Source organism: Carassius auratus, unplaced genomic scaffold, assembly GCF_003368295.1.
Source record: "Carassius auratus strain Wakin unplaced genomic scaffold, ASM336829v1 scaf_tig00215912, whole genome shotgun sequence".
NCBI lineage: Eukaryota > Metazoa > Chordata > Actinopteri > Cypriniformes > Cyprinidae > Carassius > Carassius auratus.
This window is the reverse complement of record NW_020528306.1, coordinates 2,042,096-2,067,569: the sequence shown is the minus strand read 5'-3', so window position 1 is coordinate 2,067,569 and position 25,474 is coordinate 2,042,096. Positions and strand designations below refer to the sequence as shown.

Here is a 25,474-nt window from a genome sequence, read left to right as displayed (position 1 = left end):
GCCATTGATTTCTCTGTTAGATAAATGGAGGTACAGTATAAATAAACTGAAGACTTTAGAGGAGTAGTTAGGGATTTTCCCCAAGATGATGCAGAGCAACTAATCAGAGTGTATTGTGTGAAGATTAATGGTTTAAACTTGAGCACAGTAGCATATGCTGGTACTGCTTAGAGTTCAAACTGAGATTCTCTGACAGGGAAAGTGAGGGCAGAATCTGCAATGATAATGGAGACAATAATGCTGATTATTATTATGTGTATTTTTTGACAGATTTAAAGGGCCTCATTGGTGTGTAAGCACTGGGCTTTGTGTCTCTTTCTATTAATCTCCCTTGCTACAGTATAACCTTTCCTGATAAGACAGAAATAATAAAGCCAAGCATGTTCCTCATCTTTGAATGGGAGCTCTGTAATGCCCCCCCCCCCCCCAAAAAAAAAAAAACAGCAGTGTGCATTAACACACCATTGCCTTCCGCAACCCCATCCTGCAGTATCATAGCCGTGTAACATTGCTGTAAACAGCTCCTACCCAGATGCCACTCCAGCACAGGGATCATATCAGGTCCCCCTATGTGTCCTCTGCTATAAACACAAGCTGCTGTCTGTTGGAGCCCTGCCCTCCGCACTAGCAGGGGAACCCAGTTAGAGATTTCCAGCAGAACCGCAGCCGTAGATTTGCTTTAAATTGGATCCAGTGCACAGATGGAAGCACCGGTGCTTTTGACCCTCCTCCAGCGTGCTGTGGATGTTGTCCTCGTCTTCCCTTTTTAGTTGCATCGAATGACAGAGTTCCAGTGGAGGTGCAGGTGGTGATGACCCTGCTAATTAAACCACTCTGATTCGAGTTTTCTTGTGTCCTGAAAGTTAAAAACCGTGGATTTCAGTTAAATGGTACTTCAATAGACAATTTTACAGCAGTGTTGGGAGGTAATTTACTTAAAATAGTGACACTAAGATTTTTCAGCAGTGTTATAGCAGTTCAGTTATTTTCTTAATGGTGTAACTTTTCCAGAAACAAGCTAATTAAAGGGGTCATATGATGCTTTTTTAAAGATAATTTTGTGCTTTAATGTTCAAAAGAATTTCAGAATTTTTTTCAATTACTGTACATTATTGTAGATTCTCAATGCTCTACCTCTCTCAAATGCGTTGCCTTCTACAAAGCCCCTTCTCCTGACAAGCACAGTCTGCTCTGATTGGCCAACTGATCCAGTGCATTGTGATTGGCCAAACACCACAAGCATTCGTCAGAAATGTAATGCCCCTTTCCATAATCGCGAGCTTCATCTTTCAAAGTAAAAGTAAAGACAGTAAATAATGTCCTTAGTTTTACCATCAGTTCAAGCCTGAAAGGACAGAGTCACGTGACAGACATAGTGATGTCGCTCATGACGCTCATGTGTTTACAGTACACAAGCCACGGACGGTTAAGACAGCTTACTCCACTCTGTGACCCTGTGTCTCACTCTCTCTCACACACACACATGCACGTGCGCGCACACACACACACATAGACTTTCTTTGTGTGAACATTTGGGCGGCATTACGCAAATATTTCCACATCGTGACGTAGACATGTGGGCACATGTTAGAACGAGCCGTTTTAGGGATATGTGGCATAGTCCTAATTTTGATAAAGAATATCTCTTTGGATTTGAGACTTTAGTTTTCGCAACTTTAAAAATCTTCTTCATGCACCAAGAGCTTGTAACACGCCAAAGTGAAAGGAAAAATTGAAATCGCATCATATGACCCCTTTAATACAGCGATAATCGCAGTTTTTTTAATGTATGTCCTGAGGAAATAATATAACATTTCTCAAACTATTTATTATGTTTTTGGTTAAAGGAATAGTCCAGATAAGTAATGCATAAATATTATATGAAGCAAATGCACAGAAAGCATCTGTCACACGGCTTGTGACTACTAACTAAGTTCTCTTTCATGTCTTATTGCGCATACACTGTCAAATACACACAAGGTTGTTGAAAACACGCTACAAAAACAGTCGGTTATGTCTGCGTAGGTAAACAGCTGGGAAAGAAATTGAATCTTTATACTGAATCAGTGTATTAAGTCACAGCAGGTGTCTTCATTGTTAATACGAGCCAAACGATAAATAAAAACAGAAAATCACTCACTGCTTTTGACCGAATAGCTTCTATAGCTTTAAGAATGCATTTTTTTTTACATGAATCCTGTTTTTAAATGCTCTTGTGTGAAGGTTAAAATGGTGGATTGAGTGCAGCTAACTCAGGGGTCCAGGGCTGCTGCTGACCAAATGGGTGCCCTAAGCAGAATTGTATTGTTTTGCTCCCTCCTCAAATTTTTATGGAAGTTAAAAAGCAAAACAAAAAAAAAAACACCTAATATAGGGTTCGAAATAGATATCTAAATATCTATTTTATAAAATATATTAATATCTATATTACAATCAGGAAATATAAAGTTCTGTAGCCTGACAATTAATTCTGAAAGGATGTCACCTTTTAGCAAGCATATTTTGGAAAATAGAAGTATATACCCTGTTGGAAAATCCAGATTAAAATGATAGGTGTGTTTAGATGTTTTCTTGATGGGTGGCTGATCCAAGCTGATCATTGATGTTGGACCATGTTCCAAATAACTACCCTATTGATCATCTGGTATCTGTTTTTGCAGATGCAAGATGATCTACTGTAGCTAATGATTTAGGTGGACTAGCTAATGCTATTAGCTTGAGGTCGAATTCCCAGTCATGACTGGGAATTTGTGACTGAAGGGCTACCTACAGTAAAGATGATTTTTCATGTGATGCTGATCTTGAAAGTCTCTTTTTTGCTCACATCTCTGTCACACAGTCAGTCTCACCTTCAACAGCCCCCACCTTAATTCCCCTAGTTCCCTCGCCCCAGTCCCATCTTTCAGGGATGCTTTGATCCTGCGTTCTCAACGCCTCCCCGCTTCGCTGGAAATAATTTGATGTAGGGAAAGGCCGCCTGCGCAGAGGGATGAGTGTGCAGCAACTCTTCCTCTGTGAAATACATCTTTTATTTAGCGTAGCCCTGAGACAGCACTTCTGCCTCGTCACACCGCAGTGATAAATGTTCTACACAGGTTATTGCTGCCGCCCACTCCTGAGAGCTGTTAGCACACATGCTAATGCGTTCCTGTGCTACATGGTTGTCACAGTAATGTCGAAGGTGAAAACAAAATGGTTAATATTGTCAGGTATATGGGAGCTTATATTTAGTCTGATACTTAGAACTGTTGCTAATTCAATTAAATTAAATTTTTGAAGATAAAATGGGTAATTATAGTCATTTTACATTACATTTGAACATTTAATAGGCTCTTAAATCATCACACTTTTGCTTCTATCATAGCAAAAACAGTTATGGAACATGATCCATCTTTAAACAACGCTTAATTTTCTGTTCAGGTTCAGTTGAGCAGGTGGAGAAATGTCCTGTCCTACATGACCATTTGCTAACAAGTTTTTTGCTTCAAAGGTTGTGCTATGCATTCATTTATTATGCTAAAGAAATAATAAATAACTTTTTATTCATTTTTACTTTTTTGTTTTACATTTTAATAAAGTACTGTGTAGGACACATTTATAACTCTTGCATTTAATTACATTAATTATTATTATATTACACTTATCCTTGTGTAATATATGTTTTTTTATTTTAATTTTTTTATAAGTATATTATTTCCACAAAGGCTGCATTTATTTTATCAAAATACAGTAAACTGTAATATTTGAACATATATATTATCAATATTGCAAAAAGTTGATTAATTTAATGTGTCCTTGCTGAAAAAAAGTATAACTCTTACTGACGCTAAAATTATGAACTAGTGTGTTTAAATCATGTATACTTGCTTGAAATGAAGACTTTTTCATTTCATTTCACAGAGAGCAGACACCCTCATGGGGGCAGTCATGTTGAGATCACATGACCCGCTGATCAAGACTTTGTTATTTTGTTAACCTGCAGATTAAATAATATCTTATTATTACATTTTTACAACTGCCTTTGTTAATACAATCTGTGTAGATGTGTGTATAAATCCAAGACAATCACAAAAAATGTATGTCCTGCGCCTTTAAGAAAATATATGTGCGTCACCGATTGTGACAGATTTCATAAAAAAATGGATGTAGTCTGAATTATATTGTCTGTTGCTGTTCAGATATCCGGGGCATAGAGAACTTCCTAGACCAGACGTCTCAGCAGGGGATGGACGTGTCTCTCCAGAAGGTGGAATCCAATATTAACATGATGATCACTGGAATGTTCCGCACCATGAGGGTGGAAGAGCTGCATCGCTACAGGGACACACTGAGGCGTGCTGTGCTGTTCATGAGCCCCGCCACAGCAAAGGCCTTCATTACTGAGGTATTCACACACACGAAGAAGTAGGAGTACATATCGCATATGGCTGCCGTTACATTAATAGATTTCTTTGCACTGCACAGATGCAAGTAGTGGCCCTCAAATCCAGCCAGCGGGCATTTAAAGCAAAGCCTTCAATCTGTCATTCTGATTGAAAAATGTCCCTTGTTTTAATTGGCAATATTTGTAAGGAAGCCATTAAATGGCCTTGCTCTCTCTCTGATAACTCTCTCTGGGAATTAAACCATGACGTATTGCTTAATCTCACATGCTATTCTCTTTCGCCTTTAATTAAAAATATCCTGTGAAAAGCAATCAAAATCCAATTTTGGTTGAACGTGGAATAGGACAGGAACCATCAGTAGTGGCTGAGACTGCAGGCAGCTGTAATGACTCTTGGGTCTGGGGATAATAAGTTGATCAGGGGGAGCTCAGAGTCTTAAAGATACGCACTTCAGCCAGGGAATCATCGCAGGACATTTAAAGCAGCTTATTGTTTTTGTTATTGGATTTGAATGGGAAAATGTTATTCTCGCAGAACGCTTGGCTACCTTTTTGGGACAAATTATTTTGCGGGAATACATTGGAAACCATGTGTGGCTTAGGCTTGTGGTTAAAGGAGACAACTCGGACATCACACCAATTTCCATAATCTAAAATCTGAATTGGTTAAGTGAGCTGTTTTTCACTTGTCGGAGTCTTGACACCCACAGGGTTTTACAGAGCTTATATATAGAGAGCTGTAAATGGTTTTAAACAAATCTCTTATGCTCACCGATGCAACATTTATTTGATCAAATATTATTTGATCATTATTATTATTATTATTATTATTATTATTATTATTGTTATTGTTATTGTTATTATCAGTGTTAAACATGGTTGTGCTGCTTAATATTTTTTGCAAGTCATGATAACTTTTATTTAATGCTGAATACCAGTATTAATTTCATAACAATTGTACTAATCCCATACCCTGAGTGGTGCTAGGGATAGACCTTATGTGTCAGAGAAACAAGTGAGAAGCCATCATTTTGCCTTGGAACATTTTTGATGTAGCTCTGTAGAATCACTGTTGAAAAGTAATTATCTGGTGAAGTGGATTTACTAACTGTAGCATCAACAAACATTATCATGTACTAGACCGGGAAGGTGTAAAAGCTTTCCTTTCTGGTGTGAAAATACAAACAGAAGACTGCTACTGTTCTATAAATAAATTAATAAATTCTAGGTTAGTAATTAATATTATGTTACCATTAACTGTTAACTATACAATAAATATTGTGTGTAAAAAATATATATACAGTTATACAGTTATATATATATATATATATATATATATATATATATATACAGTTATATATATATATATATATATATAATGAAAAATTAAATGTATGCATTTAGCAGACACTTTTATCCAAAGCGACTTACAGTGCAGTAATTTATACCTATCATGTGTTCACGGGGAATCGAACCCCCAACCTTGCGCTTGACAGCTTATTAATTAAACATATTAATAAAAAAATAATTACTTAAGAACACCCCCCCCCCCCCCCTCAAAAAAAAGGGGGAAGACATTTGTAGCCTCCCTCTTGGGCTTTGATTGCATACAGTGTGTGTGTTTATGTTTTCCAGAACCGCAGCAAGAAAGACTATTAAACATCTGTTGTGAGCGTTCATTACCAGATCTTGGAACTGAAGCTGCAGTTCTGGTTTGTTCAGGAATTGTCACATAAAAGCAGCGTATCTGGCTTATCTAAGCCATTTGTCTGTGCTGTAAAGCTGATTTAAAGGCCAGTTCATTGTCCAGGAGACATTCTGTGTATAGTTAGAGACAAATTGCTCCTATAAGAAGTCATGTTTCAGCATGCAGCTGCTTCTGTGTTTTAAGGTCAATTTTAAACATATTTTACTATAGGGCTCGTATTAGATTATGACAAAATAGTCGCGGGACTGTATTTCAACAAATGTGGCTCGTTTGAAAGAACCTTTAGAAGTTTCTCAAAAATAAAAAATAATTTGAAAAGGCCTTGCCTTTATTGTGTCTCCAATGTGCAATACCGGAGTTTGTTGAGTCACATTTACTGATATATTTGATGCTCTCCTATTCTTATTGTTGAAGTCTAACAGAGTCTTTTACAAGCTCATACAAACATTAATGTGTGTGAATCTGTGCACTGGATTCTCTGCATGACCCATAGAGCCCCATAAAACAGTCAATGGGAGATACATGTGTCAAGATTAATGTTCACTAACGCCTCTAAACCAGCATTCTGGGTCCTGCTCGGACACTTTATGAAAGCATTATGATCTTTTTTTGCATTTGGGAAACATTTGATTGTTTATTGGACATTGGATAATAATTTACTAGCAATTTTTATTGTGTTTTGTTTCTGTTTATACCTTAATCTATTCAGTGAGTGGGCAGTGCTACTCTTAACCCCACTATCAAGCATAGAAAGTAATTTCTGGATCCTGTCCAGCATCGACAAAGAGAAAGCTCAAATGTATTCATTCATGTGCTACCTGTCAAAAGAAGTCTGGCATTGAAATGAAGAAAGTCAGATTACGAATGGTCTTTCTTGGGTGAAGGGTCCCAGGCCAGGTATTTAACAGGATATCAGCCTCACAATGGACAGACAGAAGACATGATGGAGCATGTCAGTGAGGTGAGAGGTGAGGACATGGCTCCACCAGCCATCTGTCTGTGTGTTGTGTGTATGGTGAACAGTCAGAGAAACATGTCCATCAAACCTTTGCTGACAAGCTGTCAGACTATGGTGGAAAACCATCCACTCCAGTAGACTATTAAGGTGCAGTGTGTTGAGGAAACATGATTGGTTTGTGAAGCTTTGTCTGGGTCACGATAGATGAGAACCTACTATTTTAAAGGAATAGTTCACCCAAAAATGACAATTAGCCCATGATTAAGCCTAAATTAAAATTTTCAAGCTCACTATATAATGAAAAATATGATATTCTGATTCTGAAAATATTTCAGTAAATATATTTGGTAGTTTAAAAACTTTTATATTGCCTGTGTTATTTGATCTATAATGGGTGATGGGCGTCGCCATGTTATTTCGCGTTGAATCCGAGCTGTGGGATTTACAACACGCAAATACATCATCTCCTCCCGAAAACACATACAATTCTGTGGAAAACTAGGAGAAGAGCAGAGTAAACTTTAGGTACCTACACAATCTGTATATGATATCAATAAAAACATTTAAGTAAGTAGGTAAAGTTTATTTATAGAGCGATTTTCACAGATACAATCACAAAGTGCTTTACAATGTACAACCACATTAATATTCAAATAAAATTAAAGCAAATAAAAAGTCCAAATTAAACTTAAGCCCAGTCAACTAAAAGCTTGTTTAAATAACAGTGTCTTGAGTTGCCAGAGTCAGCCACACAGAGCAACAAATGCAAGGCATTCCACAGTCTGGGGGCTACAGCCTCAAAGGACAGATCTCCCCTGTTTTTATAATGAGTCTTTGGGACAATTAAAAGACTTTGGCCTGCTGATTGAAGGGAACGACCTGGGGAGTATGTGCATAGCAAGTCAGTGATATATTGTGGGGCCTGACCATTTAAAGCTCTAAAAGTTAAACTAATATTTTAAAATCAATGCGAAATTTGATAGGTAGCCAGTGTAGGGAGGACAAAATAGGGTTGATGTGAGCTCGTCTGCCACATCCTGTTAAAAGCCTTGCAGCAGCATTTTGTACTATTTGTAGATGATTTAGAGCAGATTTGTTAAGAAAAGTAAAAAGTGAGTTAACAATAATCTAAACGTGAAGAAATAAAAGCACGAATAACCATCTCAAGATCAGAGTCTGTTAAAATCATCCTCAATTTTGCAATATTTCTTAGGTGATAAAAACTATTTCTGACCAGAAGTCTCGAGTGGCAGTCTAAAGACAACGATTGGTCAAACCAGACACCTAGACAGTGGAGCTCAGAGAACCAAGGTGTTGCACAATTAGTGGAATTTTGTTGTCTGGGGCTATAATCAGGCTTTCAGTCTTTTTCAAGTTTAATTGGAGGCAGTTTCTAACAAGCCACGATTTAACACAAGATAAACTATTCAATAAATTGGTTAGTTTGTGGAACTCAGAATCATTAAACGAGCAATACAAATGTATGTCATCAGCATAAAAATGGTATGACATATTGTTAAAATGTTTCTAAATATTTCCAAGAGGGGTAATGTACAGTAAAAACAGAAGAGGACCCAGGACAGATCCCTGGGGGACACCATTCAAGAATGGAATGGCTTCAGACAGTATATCATTTACATGTACAAAAATGTCGTCAGATTATATTTGTAAGGATCATTATTGCCATTTCAACAGACATCATCATCATTAAAGTATTATATCGCTCAAAAAAATCTGCACATTTGGTTCTACAACCTTCATCTCGCTACCACAGCAAAATATGTATTCATTTATTTACATTCTAAGCTGTCAGGACAAGGCAGCTGCTGTTTCCCATCAGCCCATGGACTATGCGTGATTCACAGGCCTCACTAACTCGTCAATGTCTCTGGCACAAGGTTACGGAGGTGACTGATGGCCCTGTCCTCACGCACACACTCACACACAAACATGCCAGGGCACACGCAAACACACATGCAGATGTGTTTAGACAAGCCTCCCTAACCAAGACCCAAGGTCATACTTGCAGAAGCAAACAAAAACTGCAGGTGAACTCCATCGGCATTCATTATGTCCTAAAGAGCTTTGACTGGATAAAAAGTAAACACTGCAAATGAGAAATTGGAGTATCTGTGTGATCCACGCTGGAAAATAAAAAGTCACTAAATAAGGACATAGAAAGACATTACAGAAGCGTGGAAAGATAGCACATGACAAAAGGGTAATATTCATATCTGCATTGAAGGTTAAACAGACAGGAGACAATGATTGCTTCCTCTTCAACAGAGTCACTTATGATGAAGTGAATTTGCGTGGTAGTTATGTCGCCAGGCTTCTTTTTTTTTTCTTTTTTTTTTTTTTTTTTTTTGATTTACATGAGAATTTATATTTGAGGTGTTCATTCAAGGTGACAATTTGGAGGTGAACACTCTGCTGAGCTCTTATGCTGATTGACGGATGAGAAACTTTTCTGCTGCTCAGACAAATCCTTTCTACAGGAGAGGAAATGGAGAGGCCTTTTCAAATACATTATTTAAAATGAAGGCCAGGAGATGATGACTGCTCAGATTCATTGTATGCTTTATAGCTGGCCTGACATCATTAGTGCCAGTGCCGTGGTGACAGACAAGGAGAGTCTTACCAAGTACAAAGAGTCTTTGTGATGAATTGTAATGAGCAGCACTGCCCTTTTGCCATATAAATTAACGGTTTAACATGTCAGAGAGCATGTTTTTTTAAATCCATAAATTCATATTTGACCATATAATTATGAGTGTCCCCTTAGGAAAAGAAGATCTCTTAAATATCTTGGTTGTTTTACTTGGACAGCAATGAGATTGAATGGAGAACAGAACATAAACTTCTTGAATGTTCCTCTCTCTCTCTTCCCTCTTCTCTCTTCTCTCTCTCTATCTCTCTCTCTCTCTCTTATGAAGAATTATGAAGCAGAAAATTTGAGTTGTCTCTCCAAAACAATGTTATATGAGAAATTGATGAGGAATTCTTCACCTCAATTTTACTTTACAAAATCTTTCGCTTTTGTCGATTCGTTTCTTCAGCCTTTGGTTTTGGTATTATCCTCTTATATCAGAGATTTGAAAGATTTGATTGAACTTATTAATTCTGACATTGCCTAATTCTCTTGTTCTTTAAGCGACAATGGATGTTGAATCTCTTTACCCATTTCAGGGTGGATTGTAGGCATTGCAATTTTTCTTTACCAACGTTCTGATAAGGTTCCTAGTACTGAATGCTTATTAGAATTGTGAATTGTGAACTTATTAGAACAAATAAGTGTTGTCCTATAATTATTTGATTTTTTTTTTTTTTTTTTTGGTCTGATTTTTATCTTGTTCAAAAATGGCCCTCTGATATGTAGTTTGTCTGAACAAAAATGTGTGTATAATTCATGTTGTAATCCTTTCTTTAAAAATATTTTGCTATGGAAACAGTACATTGGTGTAAATAATTAAAATAATGATAAAAAAAAAAAAAAAAAAAAAAAAACTTTGGGACTGACATTTGTGCAGCACTCTAATGCAGTTCAGTGCATTCCTCTTCTGGTCATTTTCAATTCAAATGCCACTTCTCCAATCAATTTTAATATGATAATTTTTGTCCTCTTACATACTTTATATTCAAATTTCAACAATTGACTTGTTTCTTTTTAAAAGGAACTGTAGTAGGAATGTCTATGACAAAGTTGAATTCAGAACGAGCAATGTTTCATAGCATAATGTTTACTCTTCATAGAGAAATCAGCCAACAAACATCAGACTCTGCTTAATGAGCTGGGAAATAAAAAAAGAATATAAAAAAATGACACTTAAGCTTATTTGAAACATAAATGAGAACTTTTTGTGCTAGTGTGAGCTAAAATTTTAATCATCACCATCATGATCATTGTCATCATCATGTGATGTCTTTAATAATCCCTGTTTATTAAACTTAATAATTTGATGTTGTTTGCAGAAAAAAAAAGACTTCCTTTACATAATGCTGAAACATCAGTAAATCATCCAGTGCTGAGCAAAGGCTTGTGTTTATAGCGTGAGAACTGGCAGGCTCATCCTCGGTGATCACAGGGCCACAGCAGTGGCTGATCAGGATGTTACAAGCAGAGATAATTCTTAGAGATGGGGTGGAGGCACTGATTGACGTGTCAGCTTTTTTATCGGGCTGGATGGTCACGGCTGTCATCTGCAGAGTGTTTCAGCCTGCATGATGGATTATTTACAACTCTTGTGCCACCGCCGCTCGCCACATCCTCGAAGTCGTTCCCGTACATTACACGGTCAATTACGCCACGCTGGCCATTTTCTCATCTCAATCAAATTATCTCTACATTGTGCTTAATTTCAGTTGCAAAGAGCTTAGTCGTTTTTACATGGGTCTGTGGAAACAATATATCACACTGGGAGTCCTGTTGAATGGGCAAACAGGCTGCCATAAAGCAGCCTTTGGAAAATAGATAACACAGCTAGTGCTGGCTTTTTCAATTAAAGTGGAATGAAGGATGAAGAATGAAATTACTCACTCTAATATTTCTCCTTAATTCATGCACTTTACTTAAATGGGAATCTCGCTACTAAGACGTCTGCAATGGTGAGATGAGAAGTGCATTGTAAATTCATAAATTTTCCTTTGACGTAGATGGAACTGCTGCAGTTTTTGTTTTTCATCAGAATGACAAAACATGTATTTACATTTATTTACATACAAATTTATTTTTGCAAGGGCAACAGCATCCAGAATGTCATTGATTGTTATTGATTCCTAGGGATGTTATGTATTAATGAAATTCTAATGATTATTCCATCAGCAACTTTTCAGTTCACAGACTGAAAGCCAATGAAAATAAAAGCCAAAAAATGTCCTACCTCATTTGGAATTTGCATTGGATTTACTTGTAGATGTGTGCAGGTTGCCTTGGGACAGTCTTATTTCAATGCCATGTATTTTCATTTATTTCTTTGCTATTAATGCTGCAAGCTTCCCAAAAAAGAGCTTGATGAATAGTGACACAAACATGGTATGTGCTGATAAGCTTACAGTGGCTGGATTACTCCCATAATCCTCTTCTGGCTCGTGGTCCCATTACCCGCTGCACATAGACCCATGCAGGGGTCACACATCAGGACACAATTGCATTGTCACCACCCATCATACTTTGCTTCTGCCACCATCGGCCAGGTGCAAACAGCACTCTGTTGGAGTGTTAGATGATATCTGGGGACCTTCCTCTTGTGGCAGATTGTTGGATTAATGTGGTTTTTGTAGGGAGGAGAGTGGCGACACACTGGCACCAAGTGCTCTGGCGTGAGCCCACTGGGACCGGACTGAACTATTGCACTCTCAGATGCATCTCAATAAATTAGAATGTTGTGGAAAAGTACATTTATTTCTGTAATTCAACTCAAATTGTGAAACTTGTGTATTTAATAAATTAAATGCACACAGACTGAAGTAGTTTAAGTCTTGGATTCTTTTAATTGTGATGATTTTGGCTCACATTTAACCATAACATGCCAATCTCTCAATAAATCTCAACAAATAAAAATACTTCATAAGACCAATAAAAATTGCATTCTGTTGTGTCTCATTTTCATTTTGACAATATCCCATATATTCTCTATGGGGTTCAGGTCTGGTGAGTTTGCTGGCCAGTCAGGCACACCAAGACCATGGTCATTTAACCAACTTTTGGTGCTTTTGTGATGAATGAGTTGATGAATTAATAATTTCTTTATGTACAAACTTAAAACAATCTTAAACTATTGGCTGTATTTCACATCAAACGCAATACAACTGGAAGCAAATAGTGTATAATTATCTAAATATATATATATATATATATATATTTCTGTTTTATACAATAAAAATAAAATATACTTCAAATAAAAATTATGCAAACATATATGTAAAAAAACAACTTATGGAGTTTGAACTTCACATTAAACCGCTTCTGAACACTGGCACAGATGTGCATGTTCAGCTAGAATTGCCCTGAACTTATGCATGTTTGGATACGGAGCTATTCGTAAAGTTACAAAAAATGTTGTGCACTCCGTCACGCGAAATGAGTTCACGCACACTCAAAGCGAACTTCCGGCAACACCACGATGATGTCATATTTTCTGGGTTCACCCAAGCGAACTTGAGGAGGCGTCGAGTATAATTCAGCCTTGACACAGAGAAAGGGACTAATGGCCGCCCAGCTGGGGTTCGTCTTTGGGAGAAAAATTAGAAGATTTTTTTTTTTTTTTAAATGCATATGTGTGTACTTCTAACATGTTTGGTTGGTAAAATAAATGTTGTAAATTCAAATCAGGGAATCTTCCGTGTCTGGAATGGATGTACTCTTGAGTCTATAAGGTAACAATAATATAATAAGATAACCTTGTTTGAAATGGGTTTGGCTAAAGTAAAATTTTGGTTTTGTCTATACTGCTTGTACTATATTGACTGGGTTAAATAGAATGGCATTACTTAAAAGAAACTAAAATACAATTATCAGTGACTAAAACTAGACATCAGTTTTCGTTGACTAAAACTAGACTAGACTAAAAAGAGTATGAATGTGACTAAAACTAATAAAAACTAAAATGACAGCTTCACACAAAGACTATACTAAAACTAAAATTAAAACAGGCTGCCAAAAACAACACTATTGACAATCCTCATAATGCTACTGTTCTCTCTCTAACTTTCTGTTAACATGTTTGGATACAGCACTCTGTGAACATCCTTGAGAACAAACATCCATCATTGCAACTTTCAAGCTCATAAAACTTTAAAGTAATAGCACGAGGACATTGACAGAGGTGAGTTGAGACAATGTTCATATGTTTCACTAAACTTTCCCTGTGAGTTACCTTCTCACAAAGAGAGCAATTACAACCATAGCACCTGCTAATAACCTCTGCTGCACAAATTGTGTGTAGAGGAAGAGAAAAGGTTACTTGAAAATAAAAAATAAAAATAATTGAATATACACATGAATGAGAATTCATTCCATTATTTACCATTTACAAGAAAAATAAAGGTTTAAGAATAAAGTCATTACAAAAAATACTGTAAAATAGTAATATTTTGAGAATGAACTAAAAGTTCTAAGAAAAAAATGCATTATCAGATTAAAGGAATGAAGCAGTTATGAAAGTAATGTCTATTGAGACATTCTTCTAAAACGCTTATCAAAAAAAAACATTTTAGATATCCTTTAGTCTCATTGCAAGTTTAGTCAAGTAAAGTCAAGTTGAGCTTTATTGTCATTCCGCTACATGTGTGGACATACAGTGGAACGAAATGTCGTGCCTCGCAGGACCATGGTGCTACATAAATACAGACATACAACAATGAAGTAAAACAGTATAAACCTACTATATACCTATACATAATGCTATGTCCCATGATGCTATGTTGAATCTCAAAATTATACTCTTTTTATTCTCATCCTGTTATAAGATTATTCTCAAAACATGTATGTGACTTTATGATGTGTATGCATGTATGTACATGTGTATGTATGTGTGTCATTTTATTAAGCTTAAGTTTTATGACACTAAAAAGCTGCCATACTCGTTTGATAATGTACCCTGATTTACAAAAATAAAATAAAATAACCAGCTCTGACCTTTTTATAAATTCCATGTGGGTGTTCAGAGTAAAAATAAAATGTTTTTCTTTCTTTATCTACTGCTGTCTTACTTGTACCACACTTTGCTCAGTGTGGATCAAACATGGTAATGGAGAAAAATTACTTCCATGTTTCCTGTTACAGCTTCTTGCCTCTGCTGTCAACACATGAGCCTGGAAGGCAATTATTTGACTACATTATAATTATTTTATGTTAGGAGCTGCAGCGATGACTGCTAAGGGAAAGAAACATGGGAAATCCTCTCACTTAAACCAAGACTCAACAAAGAAAGGCTTGCTGGTTCAGCTGATTGTCAAGAGTGCAGAAGCTTGATTATACTGTATTATTTTATTAAAACACAGGTGATCGATAGCTCTGATAGGTTGCTCTTTGTCATGACACCTTGAAGGTTGTCATGTGTTTGCTTTGGCTCCCCTTTGAGGCCAGAGCACCATTTTGTAGCCATAGTAAATCAGCAGCATATTTACAATGAAATCAGGATTGAATTATACAAGCAGTTCAGGGTAATGAAGCTTAAAGGGGGATGCAGAAAGAATAAACATTGTCCTCACAAACAAAAGGCTTCTAACCCGTTTCCTTATAGGACCAAACTTTGCTCTGTATATTGTCCTGTGTAGGTTTGTGTAGATGTTTTGCCATTCATTATTAAATGTATTTTAAATATATATAAAGTCACGGGGTGAAGAACCACTCGACAAGAGGTGCGTGAATTAAATGCCCCGGAGGGTGGATTTATTGACAAGTGAAGGGTGCCTGGTGAAGTGTCCTGATCCAATTTCAGCTGGTTGGTGCTTCCCGTGTGCTCGCCGGTGCCAATCAAGGGGAAAGTGGGTGTCCTGACGTGCTCCAAAATGTGTGGGCTGTCAGTCACTCGCTGCTTTCGGTGACGATAGAAGAGAGGGGTTAGACCAGCGTTGCATTCGGTTCAAGAACGTCTTCTGAGTGTAACATGTGCTCCTTTTAAATGTGCTGGCTGATGGGGAGCAGCTGTGACCGATCAGCCGGTGATGAGGACGTGCAGGTGTTTTGCTTTGGTTTCCAGGGCGACGGTGATTCCTCTGGGAGTGCTCATCACAATATACATATATATATATATATATATATATATATATATATATATATATATATATATATATATATATATATATATATATATATATATATATATATATGTGTATATATATATGTATATATATATGTATATATATATGTATATATGTATATATGTGTATATATATATATATGTGTGTGTGTGTGTGTGTGTGTGTGTGTATGTATGTATGTATGTATGCATGTTTTTATCGAATGAGGGCAGTGTCCAAACCTGAACACATTAGATAACAAAAAATGCTGAAAAAAATAAAACCTTGTTAAATCTGATTTATTCACTCAGACCAAGAGGCATGATCAAAAATCAGATTTTAATTAGATTTCAAACCATATTTTTCTCCTGAAATGCAATGCAATGTAATGTATTTGCCAAGTAAAGCTGATTGTTCAACAAGAAAAAATAAAATAAATGGAGCTAGATCAAATGCACAGAAAGTTTGCTATAATGATGCCTAAATAGCTATTTGGCTATTGGCTGAACTTTATCAGAAAAAGAAGAGCAAGTTATTACATTTTGATAAATGATTATGAAAAACATGCACCATTGAATCATTCACATTAAGACCTTGATGTGCATTAGGAAAGTAAACGGGGTCCATTTTGAAGTCGTGTTGACTTTGTGGGACTTTCTGATGATGTCCAATGAGATTCCACAGAGTGGGTTTTGAAGCCTTTTGTCATGACTAGCCATTTAAAGCTTTACTTGTTTTGTATTAATTTTTTTATTCGTTCCCCCCATAATTATGTGATTATGATTTCACAGACAAACCCACATCGGATATAGGCCCTCCACGTGTTATCAGAGATACAAGTGGCATAATTATGAAGTATGGAAGAGTTTGAGTGTTTTGTATATGTCTGTTGCCGTGTTCGTTCATCATCCAAACCTCCGCTCCGGGAGATGCACCCTCAGAGATGATAGCATGAAAAGTGTGTGTCAGTGGCAGTGTGTGTTGTAAAAAGTCACACTACAGCAGTGAGATGGGCCACCCTCCTGAAAGACTCCACACAGCGGATGAATTATACATGACTAAAGCCGCAGCTCACTGCGAGGCTGGCTGACATTAAAGCAAAATGGCAATTGTGACACACAACAGTTTTGATGTATTTAAAGCGCTCATGCTCGAGCAAGTGTGAGCTAAGTACATAACATGCTGGAATTCACTCTGAAGAATAATGTGCCATTTGAGGAATTAATCAGCACAGAAAACACATATGGTGTTCCCGGTTAGTGGCACATACTGTTTAGTTTTTATTCAGCATTGTCTTCTCTTCCGGAGTAATTCATTTACTCAAACAGTACACTGACTGAACTGCTGTGAAGAGAGAACTGAACATGAACACCGAGCTGAGCCAGTAACAAGCGAACGATTTACTCATTCTCGAGTCAAGAACTGGTTGCATCGGTTTTTGGATCACCAGTGATGGGAAGTTCGGTTCTATACCGTGAACCGATTCTTTCGGACAGTGCGATTCAATAAACTGGTTGAAGAAAACGGTTAACCGGTTCTTTTGCGCTCAAAGTAATGGCATCATGGTGTCAGTGGCGATGATTGCCCTTCATTCAAGCCTTCGATTTACCTGCACTCATAACATTAGCACTAAATCATCAAAAGAATCAGTTCAGATGCTCTGTGTGTCAGTCTGCTTCCCGCTGAATCACACATGCAGTATCATCAGCTCCTCAGTTCTCTATTCAGACACGTCCGACAAAAACGGTTCTTGACTTGAGAATGAGTCAATCGTTCGTTCGTTATCTGGTATATTGGTTTGTTTGAACTCAGAGGGAGTGTCAGCCACATTAAAAAAGTTAACAGCTTAAGTCATTTGTGGATTAATGCTTATTGGAGACGCGAACCATTTCAAACCATTCAGTTTGATTTGGTGAACTGGTTCAAGAACATCCGGTTACATCGAGTGATTCGTTTGCAAACTGGATATAACTAAACTGCAGTGTTTTGAACTCGCTCACAACAGACCCGGAAGAGAAGACAATGCTGAATAAATTCATAGTTTTTTTTTATTTTCTATAGTTTTGTGTGGTTCATTACTTTGAGTATTATATTATATTATATTCTATTATATTCTATTATATTATATTATATTCTATTATTTTCTATTATATTATATTATATTATATTATATTATATTATATTATATTATATTATATTATATTATATTATACAAATATATTCTTCAGTTTAAAACAGGTAATTAGAAAATGAATCTATGTCTTGTTGTCCAAAAAAAAAAGTTTTTGAATGTTTTTGAAATAAGTTTTTGTACTCCAAAGCTGCTTTTAAGTTAATCAATAATACAATAAAACAGTAGTACTGTAAAATATTATTACGACTGATTATAACAGTTGTATTTGAATATATTTTGATTTTATTTATTATTATTTTTCCTGTGATGGCAAAGCTGAAATTTCAGTGTCACATGATCTCTCATAAATCATTGTTATATGTTGATTTGATGCTCATGAAACAATATTATAAACATTTAAAACAGGTGTGCTGCTTAATATTTTTTGTGGACAAATTATTTTTCTTTGATGAGTAGAAAGTTCAGAACAACAGCAGTTATTTGAAATAGAATTTCTTGAATTAATGTTATCTTTTCAACACTGTGTAAGCATAACAATCTGCATAAACTGATAATAATAATAGTAGTAATAATAATAATAATAATAATAATAATAATAATAATAATAATGTTTTATTTATATAGCACCTTTGAAGAACCCAAGGATTCTTTACATAAGGTTTGATAGATAGAAGCATGAACACAGATATACACAAATATATAGCCACATGATCAAGATAAGAGAGCAGACAGAGATCAAATAATATACAAGATAAGTAATGAAAGCAAAAAATTGAGACAGACAATCAATGAACAAAGCATATTGTAAATAAGTGAGTTTTGATGTCAGTTTTAAAGGTCTGGAGTGAAGATGCAGCACCAAGGTTTTGGAGATGTTTGGTCCTTTGCTTTAGGGCTGCATACAGAAACAGACACATACAGAAAATAGTGCCAAGGTTTTATTTTTATTATTTTCTCACAGTTTTTGCTTTCAAGATTGGTGCAGATGGGTTAAGGGTTCCCCTTTTGTGGAAATGGTGTTTAATTATACATAATTAATCAAGATTTCATTTAGCATATTATTAGAAGGATTTTTATCATAGCATTACATTTGGAACAATTATGAGTTTGTGTGTGAGATGACATACAGCTAAGTATGGTGACCTATACTTAGATTTTGTCTCCATTTAACCCATCCAAAGTGCACACACACACACACACACACACACACACACACACACACACACACACACACACACACACACACACACACACAGTGAACACACAGACAAAGTTTTAAGTTCTCATTTGGATCCATTGGGTCACTTATGGGGTAAAAAGAGGTGGTGAGGAGGCATATTTACGCAGCTGGTGGATGTCAAAGTTCACGTCTAATTCTGGTCATCTATCCCTTTGGCTCTTTTTAATGAATACACGCCATCTCACCTTCCACTTCCAGGGCTCAGGCAGGTGGAAAATATGAGATAATAACAATAATCGGCATTCTGTGAAAGCACCTGGTTGAAGGACATTGCTTTCACTGTATAAATTCGACCAGTGCTTGTATCTGAAAGCGGATAGAACTTGAACATGTCTCCTTGAAGAGATGCCTTTCTTTTCCTTTTTTTTTTTTTTTTTTTTTTAGTGAATTGTTAAAGGCAAACCACAACCACTCAGGCTCATTAGAAAAAAAATGAATAATATTAAAGAAAATTAAGGAAATTAAAGAAATATGTGATTGTGGTTAACAGTAGCTGCTTATTCTTCACTGGGTTTCTACATTAATTCATGTGGAGAGTTAGTACTGAGGTGACCACTCTCTCAATGGGGAACTCAGGAACCACAATCTGGATGTGAATTCATATGGCCTCCTAATTCTTTTATAGCAGATTTACAGCTGACAGCACTTCCAAAGAGTGGATGTATCCAAGTGATTACAGGCTTTGATTTTGTACGTGTAAGACTTTGCCAACCCACTGTCAGTCAAGGCTGTCATTACAGCTCAACAGCTAGTCAGACCGGATTCCCATCAGATGGTCATTTTACAAGTTTAGGTTTTGTCATTGAAATGTGATGATCAAACATTCTTCTCTGTGGTTTTTAAAGCGATTTATTGTTCGGTCATCATTGCATGTCATTCCAAAACATATGACTGGATTTTTTTAGAAGAAAAAATGTATCATAGAAGCATTTCATACAACGTGTGTACATTTCAAGTGTTCTGAAGCCATTACAACATCTCTGAAATTCTGCTGTCTGTTGTGTAGCTCACATAAAAGTCACTTTCAAACAAGCAGATTTCTGTCGGTCAGTGTGTAAAATTTATATGACCAACTTGAACATAAGTGAAAAATACATTAAAAACTTATTTTTCGCATGGAATTCCAGAATGCTTGAATTTTCCAAAAATTCTAGTTATTCAATAATTATCTTCCTGGTTGTATAAGCTGTATGGACACAATGGTTCTTGTCATTTAATTTCTTGAAGTCAGTGACATAAAAACTGACACAATGGCGCAATGTAATGTGTGAATAAAGACTTCACTTTGGAACTTTGGACTTGTTTCTCAGATTAAACTCTAAAATGTCTTAAAAATCCTTTTGGAATATAGCGCTTGAGTTGGATGGACTAATTTTATGATGGTATTATGGTACTTTTATGCTATTGTCTCCTTGGCAATGGGAGGGCACACCTCTCACCATCAACTTGCATATTCAACATATAAAAGATAAATAAATAAAAACAGCATGGATGCGGCCACTCAAACATTTAGCCTTTTACCAAGTCTGAAGAATATTTGATTGGGTCAAGCACACTCTGTAACAACCTTGCACTTTTTCTTGGCATTATTACAAGCCTTAGAGGTTCATCTTGGTCTAGTAGAAGTTAAGCCAAAGCTTTAATTAAGCTCAGCCATCTGCCTCAGAACCAAACTTTTGACTAAATTTGAGCAAACAACTGCTTTGAGCCATGTTCACTTTTCATGAGCCACTCTAATGACCTCACAAAGCCTCATCAAAATGATTGGACCATGTAATTAGTAACAGTGGCCACTTTATGTCTACTCCTGTCAAGAGGTTGTGATGTGCTTTTTTTTTTTCTTGATCTTGCTAATACATCAAGCTGATCTTAGCATTTTCAAAGGAAACTTCAGCATCACTTACTGAGATAATGATTACACAAGACTTTAATACAGTGCTTTAACACTTCCAGTTTAATTCAATTAGAAATTGGCTGTAGGCAGAGGTGACGGTAAAATTGATGCAAAATCACAGTGTAAACGTTTTAAGATATTTACTAGTCATTTTGAGGTAAGAAAACAGATCTGTCTGTCTGAAATTAAATGGGTGGCAATTAGGAATGACTTTCACAAGTAATTTTATTATTACAATTCATTATTTTGGGTTACCACCTATTGCTTGTACTCAACACTAATTAACACATTTTAATGATAAATAGTTTAATTCTAAATGAATTTGTTGCAGATAAATATGGTAATTTTATATTTAAAATAATATATTATTAATAAAAGGCAAAGTGTTACAACATTTCCCTATTCTCTCCTATTTAACAATAAGTGATGAAAACCCCCAGCATAAAGTCTGGTGAGCTCTGTTTCAGTACAGCCATCTCGTACAAGATGATTGAAAATGTGATGCATCTTGTCTCTTTTGTGATTACAAAGTTTTATCAGGTGTTTGTGGAAGATTAAAACACTATAAGGGCTGCTTCAGTCATCAGATTCTCCAGCTGTTCCTTATGTTCATGACCAGAATGCTTTATGACACCCACGTTTAGTCACCTACACAATTAAGGTTAATGAAATGTGGCACTGGAACAGTGGGCAGGAGAAACATTGGTGAAGGGTACTATGGTTTTGTGTCTTGTTGGTGCTCAGAGAGAGAGAGCCAAAGATGGGACACAATGGGAAGAACTGTGTGTAGTTTAAGATACATATGGAGACAAAAATATAATAGTTCACCTTTCTCTCTTCCAAACTATTCAGTTTCTAATCAGCTAAATGTTGCTTTCTTTCTCTCTAGGTGGTGGAAACAAATCTTGTGGCTTTCGACTGTCACTGGATCATCATAAATGAGGTGGGTTCTTCATTGCTATTTTGTGAGAAATCTAGTTTATTCTTTCTGTAAGCACATTTTAATATATTTGCATTTTTATTCGTCTAAGTGAGAGGCGGACAATGGCTCATTTTGGAGCCTGATGAAGGTGGCCAGATAAGGACAAATTACAGTTCAATGATTTAAAATGGATTTGGGAATCATAGGAATATCACTCTAAGATAATTCAGCACTTTCCTGCAGCAAGAAGACAATGAAGATATAGACCTTGAGCCCAGCTGCCTGAATTTCAATAACTTAAAAGTCACTTCGTTACGTCTGTTGTAACCTTTATACATCTCCTTGGTTTTATTTAAAAAGGACGCATAAATCATTTTGGTATTTTTTAATAATAGAGTTCAGTGTACTATGAAATTGTACTGTGACAAATTCACTCCCCAGTACAAAAAGATGTACTGAAACTTAACAACTTTTTGAAACTGGCTAGATTCGATGTTCAGAAGTTAGTTTTACCCAGTCATGTTTCGGTTGTAAGGAGGATTTTGTATCAGTTTTGTTTTTCCTAAGACAAGAATAGCTAGCTTGGTATAAAATTTGGGAAAGTCCATCAAACATTTGCTATTCCTGGCTGTGTGTAGCACCAGCTGCTCTTTACACATTTACAAAGTTAGGGGAAAAGTGAATTTTATGTATGCATTTATGCATGTGTTTGTTTATCATTTTAATTTTATTATAATGTTGTGAGCATTGCCAACTATATTATACCTGACCAGAGGTTGCCTCTGTACAATTAAACTAAATCTAGTATGCATGTCTCAAAAAAAAAAAAAAAAAAAAAAAAAAAAAAACAATGCTTAAAATGTTTAATATATGCAAGATCTTTCAGCTGGCCATAAATGTGCAGCTCACATTATCTGATCATATGAATTTGATAGAATATTTTAAATTTAATATCTTTTCTGGTTAAGCAGGTGGAGCGTTTAGTGCATCTGAGGAAAGTTGAATGTCCTCGTATATTAAACACAAAGGCATAGGACGTGACCTTGACATGTCTCTGTATGGACAGGCATTGCTCATGGTTGGCCTTTCTTGACAGCACTCATAGGGGACAAAACAAGCAGCTGCCAAAACCTGAACCCTAAAATCAGGCCATAACCCTGTAGGCTCATATTTGTGTCATTCTAATTTAGTGCTCCTAATTAAGCATCAAGGGCCTTTGTGTTTGTCATCCGGGGGTAGAATAAGCCACTCAGTGTCATTATTTTCAGGTCTGTAAAATCGTGATGTCCTCTCTGCTCTTGAAAGTTATGCAGCACACTGTTAAGACCTTACGTGCCCTCTTGTGATGCCTTCTAAATAATCCTCTGTCATGCTTAGCATGTTAATTAACAAATGCACAAACACCATTTGACAGTATTCAACTGTTCGTGAGGCAAGATTTTGATTTGTTCATTCAGAAACCTTGAAATTACCTTTCAGGGAACAGGTTGTTTTGTAGACAACTTTGATTTGAATCTTATTGAAGGCTGAACAGCTTGGACATTCTAAGTAAGTTCCTCATCAGCGTGCCACAGGTTCAGATTTAATGGCGTACTTCATGAGAGCCAGTCAGCAGCAATCACAGCTTTGCAGGTGAGAATGAAACTCAAAAGTGAAGGCTGTCAGAGGAAACAGCTTGGCCGCTCTGAAGTCTACCTTCGCTGGGGGACGTTCCCTGTCCATTCTCATCACATCATTCCCAGCTCACTCACTTTTCTCTGCCGGTCTGTGGAAAAGATGGCTTCCAGCTAAAATTAGCAATCATCCCTCCCAAGGCTGCACAAGGACACGCGAGCGCACACGGTCATGTCTTTCTGCCTTCAGGTGAAACTCTGAATTCCCATTCATGGGAATAATTGTAATACTAATAATGATTTTTATTAAGTTAGGTTTCTTGTATTTAAATTGGGCCCATTTTTAGCTGACTGGAGAACTTGACCTTGACTTGATGAGAGAGAAAAACTTAACCATGTGTGACGGTAGTTTAGTTTACTGGTGTCAGGACTTCAAATGTATAATGAAGGGCAATATTTGTTTAACTGGAACTAATTTTCAGCCTTTTTTGTATTTATAATAATAATAATAATTATATATATATATATATATATATATATATATATATATATATATATATATATATATATATATATATATATAAAATAGATAATATAACATTATTATCTATTTCACTTTATTTACATTTTTTTAAATACATTTTGAATATGAACACTGTTAATTTTTTTGTATTTATAATAATAATAATAATAATAATAATTATTATTATATATATATATATATATATATATATATATATATATATATATATATATATATAAAACTGTATTATCTATTTCACTTTATATTTTTTTAAATACATTTTGAATATGAACACTGTTAATTTTTTTTTTTAATTATTGTACTGTATAATCTGTGTTAAATCTATTATTATTATTATTATTATTATTATTATTATTATTATTATTATTATTATTATTATTATTATTATTTATATCGGTACATTCATATTTTTAATATATGGATTTTGGTGGCATTGGCCCTGTACTCTTCATTGTTTTGTGACCCTGGTCAGTACTGTTAATTTTTAAATGTTTTTGACATATAATATTTAAGAAAGTTAATCAGTTCTGTATTTTATTGTTTGTATTGCTATTTTCTTATTAGTAAACATACGATTAAATTGTTAATATAATTATGTGTTTCTCTAGGTGGCTAACCTTTATTCTTTTGTCAAATGATCCATGCTAAATAAATATTTTGTAGTTAAAATTCTCCCATTATAGAAGCTGTGTAATTTGTCTATAATGATTATATCTGTTACAGTTATCTACAGTTACCTGTACAGTAATTCAGAAGAAAAGAAAGGTTTATAGAGCTGGTAGTATTTTTTGATGACAAATACTAAAGTAATGTAACCTAAAAAGATAACATTGTTTCTCTCATTTAATCTTCACCCCTTTTTGTTATAGTTGGTTATTAACTACATTGAAACTCATAATTGTTTTTTGTTTTTTTGTTTTTTTTACCTAATTCTGCTCCTTCTTTCCCATTCAACTCTTCTCAGCAAGATGCCTTTTATCTTTCTAGCCTATTTTTCACTGCACATGGACAATCCCTTTTCTTCTGACATTATTTTCCCTTTCTCTGCACTTTTTTCCTCTCATGCGCTGCAGGAGATTTCAGACATGGATGTGCAGGAGCTGGTGATGAAGTCCATAGGTCGCCTGACCCTGGTGAGACAGACCTTCCCTCTCTCACAGAACACCAGCCAGCGCTGCGTCAGGAGTAACCACCGCATCAACACATCCCTCTGTGACCCCAAAGACCCGAAGGCACAGATGTTAGAGGTGGGATTCATTTCCCCATACTCATAACTCATGCATTCTAGTTAATCATAAATCATTTGCCTTCATTTCCTTTTTTGATTGTGTCCAT

General features: G+C 35.8%; 1 protein-coding gene across 2 annotated transcripts in view; it reads left to right on the top strand.

Annotated features, from left to right (window-relative positions):
• LOC113096327 (glutamate receptor ionotropic, delta-2-like) overlaps nt 1–25,474 on the top strand; it is a 148,844-nt gene that overhangs the window by 4,866 nt on the left and 118,504 nt on the right. For both annotated transcript variants that reach the window (XM_026261680.1, XM_026261681.1), the window contains exons 2-4: nt 4,179–4,384; nt 21,950–22,003; nt 25,213–25,386. In XM_026261680.1, coding sequence (XP_026117465.1) covers nt 4,179–4,384; nt 21,950–22,003; nt 25,213–25,386 — 434 coding nt within the window. The remainder of the gene's footprint in view (nt 1–4,178; nt 4,385–21,949; nt 22,004–25,212; nt 25,387–25,474) is intronic.